The sequence below is a fragment of the Solea solea genome, chromosome 19, assembly GCF_958295425.1.
Source record: "Solea solea chromosome 19, fSolSol10.1, whole genome shotgun sequence".
Classification (NCBI taxonomy): domain Eukaryota; kingdom Metazoa; phylum Chordata; class Actinopteri; order Pleuronectiformes; family Soleidae; genus Solea; species Solea solea.
Window position 1 is genome coordinate 12,130,741 of NC_081152.1, and position 14,283 is coordinate 12,145,023.

The 14,283-nt window shown below is 41.7% G+C and overlaps 1 protein-coding gene across 1 annotated transcript in view; it reads right to left on the reverse strand.

Annotated features, from left to right (window-relative positions):
• LOC131446145 (E3 ubiquitin-protein ligase UHRF2-like) overlaps window positions 1–14,283 on the reverse strand; it is a 32,894-nt gene that overhangs the window by 13,540 nt on the left and 5,071 nt on the right. The window contains exons 2-7 of the mRNA XM_058617182.1: window positions 10,770–11,165; window positions 9,317–9,636; window positions 3,980–4,198; window positions 3,699–3,808; window positions 2,718–2,904; window positions 1,796–1,919 (exon numbers count right to left, since the gene is read on the reverse strand). Coding sequence (XP_058473165.1) covers window positions 1,796–1,919; window positions 2,718–2,904; window positions 3,699–3,808; window positions 3,980–4,198; window positions 9,317–9,636; window positions 10,770–11,165 — 1,356 coding nt within the window. The remainder of the gene's footprint in view (window positions 1–1,795; window positions 1,920–2,717; window positions 2,905–3,698; window positions 3,809–3,979; window positions 4,199–9,316; window positions 9,637–10,769; window positions 11,166–14,283) is intronic.

The window sequence follows — 14,283 nt, forward strand, 5'->3', positions numbered from 1 at the left end:
AATGATCATAGACTGGTCCATATGCATGCTTAAGTATTCACATAGTGGTTATGTAGCGCTGAAGAGCAGAGTGGGGGGTGAGTGTGAGTCAGTTTTGCAAAATCTGAAGATTAAAAATTGAACGTTTGCTTTCAGAAATGGTGAGCGTTTCATTTCGAGGTTGCCAAAGGCAACAAAAAGGAGAGTTTTACAGAGAGAGAAGAATTCTACTCGGGCCATTATTAAATTGCAATAATGCGAAAGTCAAAAATGAATGCCGTGTGACTCACTCAGCACTTAAATGGTGCCCAAGCACACAAGCTGGGCTGTTTTCAATTAATCCACGGAGAAAGAAAGCATTCTGGTAAAGAAAGGGGTTATTTTCCGTTGGCAGTTCCAGGAAAGTGGCTAAGACAACTTGGAAGTCATGCTTAATGGCATTGTTCACGTTGCGCCACGGAACAGAGTGGCAGGGATGCAACCGAGGAAAAGATGTAACTCCAAGTGTTGCAATGGGAAAACTCTCAAGAGATTTTCCAGCAGAATATCTGGAATACACTTAAAGGATGCTTTAAAAACAATAAGTGTCAGATGTCTTATTTTCTGCCTCAGCAACGACAATGTGATTGTTTTACTTGGTTATATAAAAAGGGGAAGACAAGTCATGTTCCATATTGTTTATTAGTCATCTGATGTTGACACATCTTTACTCTTTGGCTTTCGACCCGGTATGAGACTTTGATTGTTTTTGTTTGTGTTGTTTTCATATTTAGGGTCTCGCGTTGCTATACTTCATTTATGTTTTATTCATCTCCGATGTACAGCACTTTGTTTCAGCTGTTGTCGTTTTTTAAAGTGCTTTATAAATGCAGTTGGATCGGATTGGATGATTAAACGGGCAATACGTTTGTCAATAATATATCAATGCGCAGGCATTTGCAATCAAATCCTATAACTCAAGCCAACACCATTAATCAGTTCCTCGAAGCCGAATCTTAATTATCGTTGAGTGGATGAGAAGCGTGATCTGATTATCTGTTCTGAGGGAAGGAGCCGTGGTACATTTGAGAAAGAGTTCTTGATACAGAGCAGACAACGACGTGTGCTTGATATTAAAGAATAAACAAGTCTGCAGGAAGTAAATGGAAGAATAATGTGTTGCACAGTCAAATGCCTTGTTTCTGTCTGGAGTAGATTTGAAAATGCTATTTCCACATGAAACAATTTAGCCTTTAAACTAAAGATTGAAAGGGTTTATTGCCAGAAATTGAATATAATACCCTTAAGCGACATTGGACAGGGGTATAGTCACTTTATAGATTTGCTGCCATGTTTCGACACAACATCCTTTCTGGTATGTGAAGGCCACTGTAGACCATTAGATGTCAATAAATCTAACACACTGGACCTTTAAAAATGCTAATATTATCAATAATGTTCAATAAATCTGTTGCAGGTTGTTTTTTTTTTGTTTTGTTTTTTAATGAAGTGATTGCTTCCTTGAACAAGAGTTCTGGTGTAAAGCTGATGAGTGGAAATGGAAAATACTTCTGGCACCGATCGGGCCTCTTGGGTTTTTGTGCAAACGGTATCAGAGATTGAAGCATTTTTGTATTATTTTGACATTTTACTGTTGGCAGGGGGACAAACAAGCTGGAAAAAAAGTTCACGTTGAGGACCTTTTCACACAAAATGTATTCACACAGCCTTGAGTCCTTCCAGGCACAGGGAAAATGAGTCACAGGCTTTCTCTCAGGTTTTACTCTTTTACTCTCGGTTTCGCAGAGCAGCTGTCATGTCCGCCTGGAGTTCTCACCTTTCCCCAGTCCCTCTGACTCTCAGTCGTTGCCGAAGGCATCTTGGCTTTCTTCTTGCTGGCTTTGAGCTTCTCTCCCGCTTTCACAACCTCACTGGTGTCATTTTTACAGGTGGGACAGTACCTGGCAGAGTGACAGGAAATCATTTCTTTGGTGAAAGAGTAGTGTTGTTCAGGTTCTACAGCCAGCAATGTTTGACCTGTGTGATTAAGTAAAATATAAACTATTGATGACCTATACTTTTCTCATATTCTGATAATTGATTAAAAAATGATCAGCTTTTGTAATCAAATCTCTTTCGTTCCTCAATCGGAGGAAGTATCTGTCTTTTTAGGTATTTGCTAGTTGCTTATTTTGTTAGTTTGAATGTTGTGTTTCTCTATTTAACTGAAACAGAGACTCATTTTATCATCTCTTTCTGATACTAAAGTGAACTGAATTGAAAAAAGAATAGCTGCAATTTTAAGACTCTTCAACAAGAAGTGTTTTTTTTTGTAGAAAAGCTAAATCACACATAAGTTATTATTCAAACAGTAACTGTCTGCATTTTTCAAATGAGGATGATATACAGGAGAGTCAATAATGTTTCTAACAGTATTGTGTGTTTTGGGTGTTTCAGCCATGTAAAGCAACACGTGATTGTTTCGTGATCCTTCTATCAGCTGCAGGAAGAGCCAATAAAAACATTTACACCCTAATCTCTATTTGGCAGGGACGCATTCAAAGCTGCAGTATTAGATAAACTCACATCTGTGACTGTACCGTGTCATTATTTTATATCGACTTTAACCTCTATCACTGCTTTACTGCTGCTTAAATGCAATTCAGATCACACAACAACAGCATTAATAAACCTTCTTAACTTCACTGCGTAGCACAGTGGATTATTGTGGCTAATTGCTCGGCTTCGCTCTCCCTCACCAGTCCTCGTCGTCTGGGATGGTGGCCAGCGGTGGGTTGAGGCAGTAGATGTGAAATGCCATGTTGCACTCGTCACACAGCAGCTGCATGTGAGCGTCCTGCTTCCCGCCGCACACGCAGCAGGAGCAGAAGCGGCACTCGGTATCGGGATCCGCCTTGCAGTGTTTGCACTCTGGCCCACTCTTTCCTGGAGCCGAGAACAATCAGGGAATATTTATGCACACACACATTCTCCACATTCTCTTTTTAAATAAATGATGTGGACAACTCGGCACACGGAACAAATCACCGTCAAAACCTGGTATTAACCATCCTGAGTCTTCAAGTTTCCCTAGCAAAGTCCATCAGAAAGTAATAATATAATGAATGGCCAACAGGGGGCCACATTTGGAAGTCTATGGCAAAATGAGGATACTTTTCACTTGATTTATAATGTCAGTAAACGTTTTCCTGAGGAGTTTGTTGTCTCAATCACGAGTTTCAGCTCTTCTTCAATAGATCATGATGTGAATTTTGCAAACTGCAATCCTATTTAGAGGAAATTAGATAATAAAACATGGCACATATGATTGGATACCACTTTGATTGACAGCTGGTACCATCCAATGAGCACCTCGTTGCACAATCAATTGCGACTTGCTATTAACGCAGTCTGTCACCAGGATTTATTAGTGCCTGCCTGTTCAGCTGCAATGTCACAGGCGACTGAAATATTCTTAAAGCAATCCTGTGCTGTTAATTTATTTGTAGCCACTGCCACAAGAGTACACCAATCACATTTTTTTCCTAATGGTTTAAATTGTATTTCATGTGACAGAAGTGTGTGTAGGGCTTTAGTCCACTCAGCTACTTTCAGACTCTGTCACACTCTTTGTTAAAACCATAACTTTGTTCTTGGGAACAGGGTGCACTTGAATGATGGATGTCAATACCAGGTCTAAACGAGGTCTATGAGTGTGCGAGTGGTTGTGTGATGCATACGTTTGAATTGTCCGTCTGCAGCCGAGAGGGCACGAGCTCCTGGTTTCTCCAACTGGTAGACTTCATCCAGAAAGTGAATCTTACAGTCCCCAATAATATCTCCAGGACCCCTGGACAGAGGACGAGAGTCACAGAGAGGGAAAAGGAAGAGAGAGAGAGTGAGAGAAAGAGAGATGAAAGCACGAGAATAGAAAACTAATGAGGAAGATGTGTTATTGAGAGTGTTACAGACAGATGTGTTGCCCCAAAGCCACCCTCCCAACGAGGAGGAAGATCCTCACCCGAGGAGGATCTTGACTCGGAGCTCCTTGTTGGTGCGAGAGGCTTGGTTGATCGTTTGGATCTCGGCGTCGAACCAGAAGCCCCTCTCCTCTGGTGTCTCCATATTGTAGTTGACCATGACACGCAGGCCCACCTCGAGCTGGTCCCACCGCAGCAGGGTCCGGGCACGAGGCCGCACGTCCGCCAATCGCATCTCCACCACGCCGTTCTCCGGATAGCTGAGCGGAAAAAAAAGAAACAGGGAAGGGGGTTTAGATGTGTAAAATATTCATGAGTGTTGTCAGCACCCTGATTTTCACACTGCTTTTTTCATGAACTGTGAACAGAGTCAGGGAGAATAACTGCTACCGATAGCTGTAAAAAAAAAAAAGGCTTTAAAAATTTTCACCATGGCGTTCACGAAATAAATTTGTCATAAAGGCCATGCTTTGCAAACCAACCCACACGTTTGTATGTAAGCAGGAAGATGTAATAGAAGCTTCTGAACAGCTCAGTGGAGATAACTCCACAGACAGCAGTATAAACCTTCATGCGCAGGAACATGCAAGTCCCTGCATATTGAAAAACACCCCCACACAGGAGGAGAAATCTCTGTAATAGAAGTGGGGCTGAGTCATTTTGAAGAATTGTGACGGATAACGCAATTTGTGCGAGGTCAAGTAAAGCCTCAGTTCAACATTTACTGAAATATAGATATACATATGTATATATACATGCATATATATAGATATGTATATATGTATATATATATAGACTGAGAAAATGTTTCACCCTTATTTTAGGACAATGGCTATGATTTCTTTAATATATAAATGGGAATACGAATGGAATAGCACCTTACCATCTCATGTAAACATCATATTCTAATAATGTCAAATTGGGAATACGGTGAACAGTTGGATTACTGTCGATGTAAATGTAGCCATGGATACAGAAAGCAAATGACACCCATTTGAAATTCTGTCAGGAAATTCAAGCGGTACGATTTACTGCCCTCAGCTTATTCACATGCGATTTCAATCACCTCATGTACCCTCATTCATTCATTTTATACCCCATTATCCTCCACACGAGGGTCACGGGGAGCTGGTGCCAATTCCATCTGACATAAGGTGAATAGCAGGGTACACCCCTAGACTATGGGAAGAAACTGGAGTACCGGGAGAAAACCCACAAGCACACGGATAAGTCGTAAAAATCCTGAATTCAAACCAACAACCTTCTTGTTCTGAGCAACAGTGCCAGCCACTACTCCACTCTGCCCTCTTCTGACAAATTAAATATAATCTAGTCTAGATTTGTTATGCTGCAATGTTTTAGCACGGCCCTTTTAACAGACAAACCAGACAAAATCTCCACTAAAACACAGTGAAATGAAGCCAAAAATACTTTTACTAGACTTAACCACTTTTACACATTTGGTTCTTTGGGGAATATTTTACAGCCATGGTAAGATTTCCTTTTCTACAGCACAGTCTGACACAAAAAACTAAAAATGATTAAATGGTTTTGCTTTTTTTTGGTTTTATCCGTAAAACAAAACCTTATCATATGCTGTAGATTTTTCAGACTCTTCTCTCCAACCGAGACATTTGCACATTTGCTTTCCGAGTGGATGTCTTCAAGCCACCATGGCCTCCGTCCAAATGAAAATGTAATACAGCGACCTTACTGCCACTGGCAAAGCATTATCCTCAATCTTGAATACGTTGTGGACCAGTTTTTCTCCTCGAGTTATCATGTATGTATTTAAATATGCCAATCCGCAGGAGGCTACAAATACTTTGCCTAAATTACATGTCTTTGTAGCATTTGATGTCACCTGGAGTTGCCAGGCAACTACCGGAGACTCAAGGAAGTTAATTCTCCCCAGATACGAAATAGTGCCAGCGCATGACCTCCATAACAAGACAAAGTGTCTTTTTCACACTTGTTTGCACAAATGAAACACATGCCTTCTCGCTTCTGTTGGTGAAAGGGTTGAACGACCTTCTTGAAAACAAGTAGCACATTATATACGACTTAAGGAGTTCCTCCTCTCTGAGAAGACGACCTGAAGATGTGTTAAATGTCGACTTGTGAGGTTATTTGCTTGCCCGTCTGCCAATTGCTAGAATGATGCTTAATATGGATGAACAATGAGTGACTACACACATTTAAAGGAATACTTCACCAATTTGCATTTAGCTTTGTATTACTAGGATAGGGGTAGTATTTTTGAAAAATTGTGCTTCCCAACCTCAGTTTCTCCTGAGTTGAGAAATATCTTTACTGCACAACAGCCTCACACTCGCTCTTCTCACACAGTGGGAATTGAAGGGGCAAGTACACAGAGAACGTGTTCGGAGCAAAAAGCTCAGCCCGACCTCGGTTTTACTTTTATAAAGTTAAACATGACCCAAAAAATCTTTCCCTACTCAGAACATGTACATATGCTTAGCCTCATTACTGACAGGAGTAATGTGCATTTTTAAGCTATTATAAAGTGGCAGGACTCTGGAGAGAGGCTACTGAAGCAGACTGTAAGAGCCGTTACAGTCAAGAAGAGGAGGCCCGGGCACAGTGCAGGGATTTCCTCTTTTTAGGCCCAAGGGATTACTGCAGTTTTGGGTAGCGCAGGGACAGGGATGTAGGATTGGGTGGGGGTGTGGGGGGAGGTTAATACACGCAACAAAAACACACACACAGAAACAATCACAGCGGAGGAATATCAACCTGCGGTGCACAATGGGACTCGGCATGAACGGGCGGGGGGGGGAGGGGGGGTGAACACGGAGAGCAGTCTCAAGAGTGTAAGACCACACAACCTCAGACTGTCTAGTGCGCACTGATATCAAAACAAAACCTTGAACCTAAAACTCAAGAGACTGCACATTTAAATTCCAACATTTGCATTATCAGTAGTGAAAATCCACATGGAGTTAACCTGAATATGTGCCTGCGCTGCTGTCACACGGGCGAGACCCAAACTTTCACGTTGCAAAGTAACTTTCCCTGGAGTTGTCGAGTGAGGCAGAAATACTTTAGTGCACAAAATGAAAAGAGGAAACCAAAATCATATCAACACGTCTAGTCAGTTAAAATGAAAATTGAAAAAAAAAATATATATATATATATATGTGTGTGTGTAGAATCTGCTGTGAAATTGACTTAACAGCAGAGGGGCTCTTGAGAGTCTCCTCTGTTATGAAGCCATCATTAGTGCTTTGTGTCTGCTGCTGTGGTCCCTGTGAAGACAGAGAAAGAGAACTGAGAAAATGAGAAATCCTTAATTTACTGATAAGCAGCTGAGTAAGAAATACTCTGACACCTAAAAAAAAAAAAAAAAAAAAGTCATCTGAATATAATTGCTTCTCGGCAGCAAAGGAAAGTGACTGCGGTCTTTCTTCTCCTTTGTTTTGTGCTTAATTGAAGCAACAAAAGGAAGCTTTAAGTTCCGGTTCTTGTTTTGCAATCATCTTATAATTTCAATCTTAAAATGAGTTGATAGTTTAGTAACATGACAAATTTGATTTTTTACTCTGTTGCTCTGATCTCAAACTCCCTGTTCCTCCGAAATCCTTGTACATTACATATTCATTTTCACAAAATTTCTCAAATCACATCCAGAAGCAGGAAAGAGAATGGAATATTTTAGTTCAGCAATGGTTCATTCTCTCTGAACTGCAGCAAATAAAGCCCTCTCTGCAACTCCGAGCCAGCAGCAGTGCTCAGATAATGGCAGGTCAACTGCCACACAGCTTCAGATTCTCGCTCATTAAAAGACACAATTTAAGTTCCTTTTGAAGAGCAAAGCCTTCACAAAACACAAATTTTAGATTACAGCTCAAGGATCATTTATAATAGTATTTTCTTCTCCTTTTACAATCAGAGAGACACTTATATACAATATAACGAAGCCGTTGCTTATCTTCCACATGACAGTAAACCAGCTTACTTGATAGCAGGACCAGAGTAAGCAAACTCGAACACTACTTAGACCCTTAGGGGCCACTAAGGGGCCCGAGAAAGTGTCCCAAATAAATATATATCATTTTATATAATAGTTTTAAGTTGTATCATACAAACCCTAAAACCAGGTCTTAACCCTGAAAAATGCCATTTTAAAAGGGGTGACACAATGTGAGGAACAGCCTAAATGTCCTCACTTTCCTAAAATGTCCTCATTCCATATGGAATAAGTTTTTTCTGGTCCTCAAAAAGACACACATACACAGGAGAACACACACACACACACACACTGCTGTCAGAGGAGATTCACCAAACATATCACTCCCTTTGATTTAGTAGCTCATTAGATTCTGCGGAAAAGCCGTCTAGGATACTTTCTCTCCATGACGCTCAGGACAGAGAACGCTACTGAAAGCTATATGAATAAGTTTAGCAAGCCGTCATTAAATAGGAAAGCTCCGTAGTTTGCTGCCGTGGAGATTTAGTGGCACCAAATCGGATTTATTATTGGGGAGGAGACGGTAGGAGATGTATGACTGTGATGTCTGGGTTTCTGTCACTTCTCTGTCTTGACTGTGAAAAAAAAGAAGGATGAGTAATCTGAATAAAAAGGCAGGAAGGTGAATAATTAAAATCACTGAATTTAAAGAAAGAAAGAAAGAAAGAAAAATAGGGGGTCACACACAGTGTGTGTTATTGGACTGTGGCTGCAAAAACATGCCTTGGATGAGTGAGTAATGTCAAATGGGAATGGCATTAAAAAAAAAAAACACACAGATCATCCCATGACGGAAACAAACACACACACACGTCAGGATAGACGCAGGGAAGAGGGTCTGTCCCACTAGCGGTGTGTTCACAGCAATTACAGGCAAAGCTTGAGGAGGCAAGCAAAGAAGTAATGCTCCCGAGAACTCATGGGTTACCATGGCAACGTCAGCTTCTGAATGAATTTGCTGGAAAAGCGGGAGTGCGAGACATCGAGTCCAAATTGTGTAGCATCGACTACACAAACCCCCTCTATCCGTTCCCCGGGACTGCCAGGAGAAAGCAGAGGCTTCAATTCCCAATGCACCAAACCACTCGCCGGGATGCTTGCAGCCTCTAGTAGGACACATATGTGCGCACACGCACACAAATTAGATCCGGTGGACTTTTTTTTTTTTTTTTTATCTAGAATGCCACAAAACCGCAGCATGAACAAACACGTCTTCAAGATTTTCTGTTGTGCTGTAAAACACCACACGCGCCATTTTATTTGGCGGTGCAGCACCGTGAATTACAATCCGCACAATCAGCAGTTCACCATCTAGAACGATTTCGGTTGAGGAGACCAAAAAGCTGCCACACTGAGACTGCGGCAGCAACAGCGCGGCACCACTTACTCGTCGTATTTAATGTGGTATATTACGTCGTCTTCTCTCTCCTTGCTCTCTGAAGCAGCTGTGGAGTCTGTCTGGGAGGTGGAGGCTCCATTACTGTCCGAGTTTAACACAACGTTATTCCTGTTACTGTCTGTGTTTTGGCCCTGGCTGTGGGCCTGTCCCTGTTCAGCCTCCAGTTTTCCATTAGTCCTTTTTGAAGGCCGGCCCACCTTGCCCTTGGTGGGTGTTATCTGTCCTTTGGGAGGCTTTGTCACATTTTCGATGCAGGCCTCAAACCAGGCACCGATGCTGACGTCTCTGCAGTCCACCAGCTCGTTAATCTGAAGAGGAGACACAAAGACAAAAATAACACCTGGTCTCTTCTTAACCCTTCTGTTATTTAATGGAAAACACCAGCACCTTTCTATGTGTTTGCGACACATGCTTTCAATCCAAGTATGATACAGACAAAATACATTCCAACTTAGCAGAATTTAAAGAAAGCTGTTTGTTGTGTGTATTGATAACACTACAACTTCCTTTCTTAAGCAAGTTTAAAGTCTGCAAATTGATCCCTACGACTACACCCATGAACTTTTGCCAATGAACACTTAAACTCAGTGTCCAACGAAGCTGCACAATTTCCACCTCATCTATTTAAAGTTACGTTACCCATCTCGTTGAATACCAGACTCGGCTTTTGGCAACAAAAAGAGATCCGTCCTACACATGTAATTCTCAGACGTGTGGCTCGGCCAGCCAGCAAAGATCAGTAAACACAATGGAGCAGGGTAGACTCTCACATTTATAACTCAAGTTTGTTTATAATCTGTAATTTGGTCAGTGACGGGGACATTTTAGAGACATGTTTCATGTGTGGGAAAAGAAGCAGCTAATAATCCTTATAAATATATGGAATTCAGCAACAGAGAGCGTAAAAAGCCAGAGAAGTGCAGCGACGCATGAATTATCACGCAAGGGCACACATAAATACAAGTGGGTTCTAATTATTGTTGCTAGAAACATACTATCTAAACAGTGCAAGGTCCTGCAGCATAATACAAAGTATAAAGGAATGCAAGACGCACAAAGGAAACAAAAGTCATATATTCATATTTGTGCTTCCTCTATTGGTAATGACACCAGTACTATATCAGTGAATTCAATTCTAGAGAGGCGTATTAAAGAACAAAACACACTGTGCAAAAGCACGTACCCTCCTTATTTCATTGTACTACTGAGGATTAAATACTGACATTACGTCGACTTCAAATTTACAAGGTTGTTTGGGGCTTTTAACAGCAGCGAAGTATGGGACACGCTTTGTTTGTTCGGGTGACAAATGAAAATGCGGGCCGCAGTGCCCTGCTCACCATAGGTCATTAAATTCTCAGCAATTCCGCTAAGAGCCTGATCAACCATTTCCACATGTAATCATCTAAATGCTCCCCGAGATTTATTCTCACGTCCTCACCATGAACACGCCGATTCCCGGGTCAATGAGTGTGTTTCTGCTGGACACGGGAGGCTGCATGTCCAACGCCGTACTGGAGGACTTGAACCCATTTTTGGTACTGCTTGAGTTACTGGTAGCGCTGGTGTCTGGCTTGGTTGCATGAACAGTGCTGGTGTTGGTGCTGCTGCTGTCATTGTCTTTACTGGCGTTGGTTTCCATGTCGTCCGGAGAGATGGGAGCTGGGGTGTTATGGCTTTCCGACTTGGACTCGGCGGGGGGAGTCGAACTGCAGGCGACACCCGAGGAGTCCTTGGTGGAGGGGCTGTCCGGTGGGTCGGTCTGAGAGCGAATCAGCAGCTGAACGATGTCATTAAGGCCCACGTTGTAGTCAAACAGTGTCTGTCCATCTTCCATCTAAAACGAAAATAAAAAATATACTTAAGTCAGATTTATTTAATCTTTTATATTACTGTGACAGGGTCAGTTAACAGCACCATACATGCAACTGGACAACCATGTAAGCAACGACAAATAACATCAGATAAATCATTTAATTAAGGCCTTAAGTTGATTAAAAAAAGATGCAGCTCACTGTAACTTCTTCTTTGATCCTACATTTTAAAATAAAAAAACAAAGGGAATGAGGATTTCTAGCTTGACCAAGGGCCAAAATATGTATTTCCTCTAAGTGATAACAGTTTTCATTTCCACAAGCAACACCGCACAACTAGATGAGGCTGCGTGTCAAGGACAAACAAAGAAAGCGTTATACAGAAACAACACGCAGCACAGAGGGGGGAAGAAAAAAAAAAAAGAACTGTATTGTTTGTGCACGAGACATTTCATTGCGCACATGTGCACAGCACTTGGGTAAATCTTCCCGTTTTTAAATGCACCAGTGGTGTTTAAAGATGTTGCCTCAGAGTCTCCGGCAACAACATCTGTTCTCCGCTCTGAAATGAGCCAGTGCTGAGCTACTGGTTAAATAACTCCACAATTAGACTGAGCAATTAAAAGATTTCAAATTAAAATTGCAGTTTGGAGCAAATGCTTTCATAAATTAAATAATAGCTGTATTTAATTCGATCATTCTATTTTTTTATTGTTCTATGTTCTATGCCAGTTTAAACAAATGTAATACATAAAGTGGGGATCAATGTATAACTCCCTGAAAATAGTATTTCATATTTTAATGGTATCTCATGTGGCAATACTTCTTGTTTTCCATCCAGATGAGAGTATATATTGACCTGACTTAAAGCTAGGATTAAAAAGTAAAAATCACAATTAGGCATTTTACCAAGGTCGATCAGCTGTAGAAAAAACATCACATTGATGACTCTAACTGTTACAAATATTAATTAACCAGATAATTATTTGTTTACATATCCAGTATAACAAATGAGGCCGGACGACATCTCTGCTCACTTACGTCCTCCACTAGTTTTCTACGAGAAATAAAAGCAAATTTAATTAAAAAAAAAAAAAAGGATCGGAATGCATGAATTTAAGTGATAGGAGATGGGGAGAAGAAATGACTGGGTTGCCATGACAACCGAAGGAGCACATCCCCTCACTACCCCCACACCCCCCCACCCAACCTCATGAACCTGGATCGTGTGTACAATCTCTGTGGAAACGAACCCACTGCCGCACCATCAGCAGCAAATAACATTTCAGGCACCGTAGCGTACGTACGCATGCATCAGAAAATGGTTCCCTCAGAAAACACAGGCTCTCCGTGAAAAAGAGAGACGAGGGCCCATTAGAAACCCATACCTACTCTTACACCACCACAAGCAATCTTCTGTTAAGTATACCGTACTGCTACCGCCTCAGGAATGGAGCCTATGGCAGACACGCAAACTCATTACAGACACCAGCTATTCATTTCAGCCCTCAAACCCGCAAGCCCATTGTGCTGTGGAGACAAGCATGGCCGCCGCTCTCGCTCTCCTCCCCTCTTCTCCGTTATTTGACAGCGAGAAGGAGAGCAGTTGGAGGCGAGACAGGAGAGCGGTAGAGGAAGCAAGTGCAATTTTCCCCATGCCTCCCTGTTTTTAATAGTCTCATGAAATTTAGATCAGAGGAGCAGTGGTGCAAACACGGCCATACAGTGGCTGCTTCCTGTCTGTCTTCCAGTGGCGGTCTGTCCCTGCATTTTTATTTCTCCACGCCTAAGCCCGTCTTCGATTTGGTCTCAGTAATTGTCTACCCTTCGCTCTCTGTCGGCCAAGAGTAGGCAGCCGTAACGTTGACATTCAGACATTAAGATTTAAAAAAAACAAAACACTGAGTTTCACACACCCCACCAAACCTCATCAATTTCTCTGCGTTGGTTGTACCTGCTTACAGGAACACTGACTACATTACCGCCAGAGTCTCCGGCTGCGAGACATCGCAGCCATGAATTCAGCCATAACCAGCGCCATCTAAAATGGCAGTGATTGGAAAACTGCTTCATACAATTCCAGCATCCTGACTGTCTCTGCTGTGTAAGACAAATATCAACTATATCATCAAAGACATGATATTTTCTCCATCATAAATAATGCAGCAGCATTTTTTTTTTGAATGCATTTTTGTTTTTTCTGATGCATCTTCATTTTGTGACTCAGTGTAATGACGTTCACTGCTCTAAAGGGAAACTTCATACCTGAGCACGTCATAACAAAGCTTTACACAAAGCAGGGACATTCGTATTGAAGATTTGTCAGAAGGCATGAAAAAAAAAATTGGAGTCAAAAATCCTCAGCGTGGCAACGTGTGTGTGTGAGGAATACAATTAACATCTCAACGGGGCTTATTTCGCCTTTGTATTTTCACAGGTTCCGAGATAAACGTCTCATTTTTAACACCAAAGTACAAAGGCAAGAAACAGACCTGTGGCTGCTGTTCAAAAATACTCAACATCCAGACTTGACCCATCTTGTCATTTTTCTCTGCGTCAGATCCTATTTTTCATAGAACCTTTTTTATTGTGTCCAAATGCAGCCAATTGTAGCTACCATAAAGCAGAAACTTTCCATACAATCAATGCGTCAACACGCCGTCACTGAGCATCCAAATTTAAATCTTATTTCAATCTTAATGCAAACATCTTTGTGAAATTTAAGTCACTCAGCAACCATAACTTGGCAACTGTGGCCTGACAGCCATGATGGAACGCTAGGTGATAAGCTGAATTCAAATCAATGGTCCATTTAATATCAGCCTAGTCGTCAAAAAGAGGTTTAAAAGGTGGGAGACACAAGTCAGTCCACATGGCTGGTGGAGAGATTTCATACCGAGGCAGACATTAGCCTCTTTGGTTAGGAAGGCCATCCAAACCTCAAACTCCTACGCGATTTCTTCCTCACCCTTTCCTTCGCCTACGCCCATGCAGTCTTTCAGCAAAGAGCTGAAAAATAGGTCATATTGCCAAAAACAATGACATGGGATGTGCCTGTGTGTCTGCCAGCTTCCGAACCTCCATCTTTTATCTGCCCACAGTCATTCAGTCTTTTCCCGTCGATGTCCACGATTAATTAGC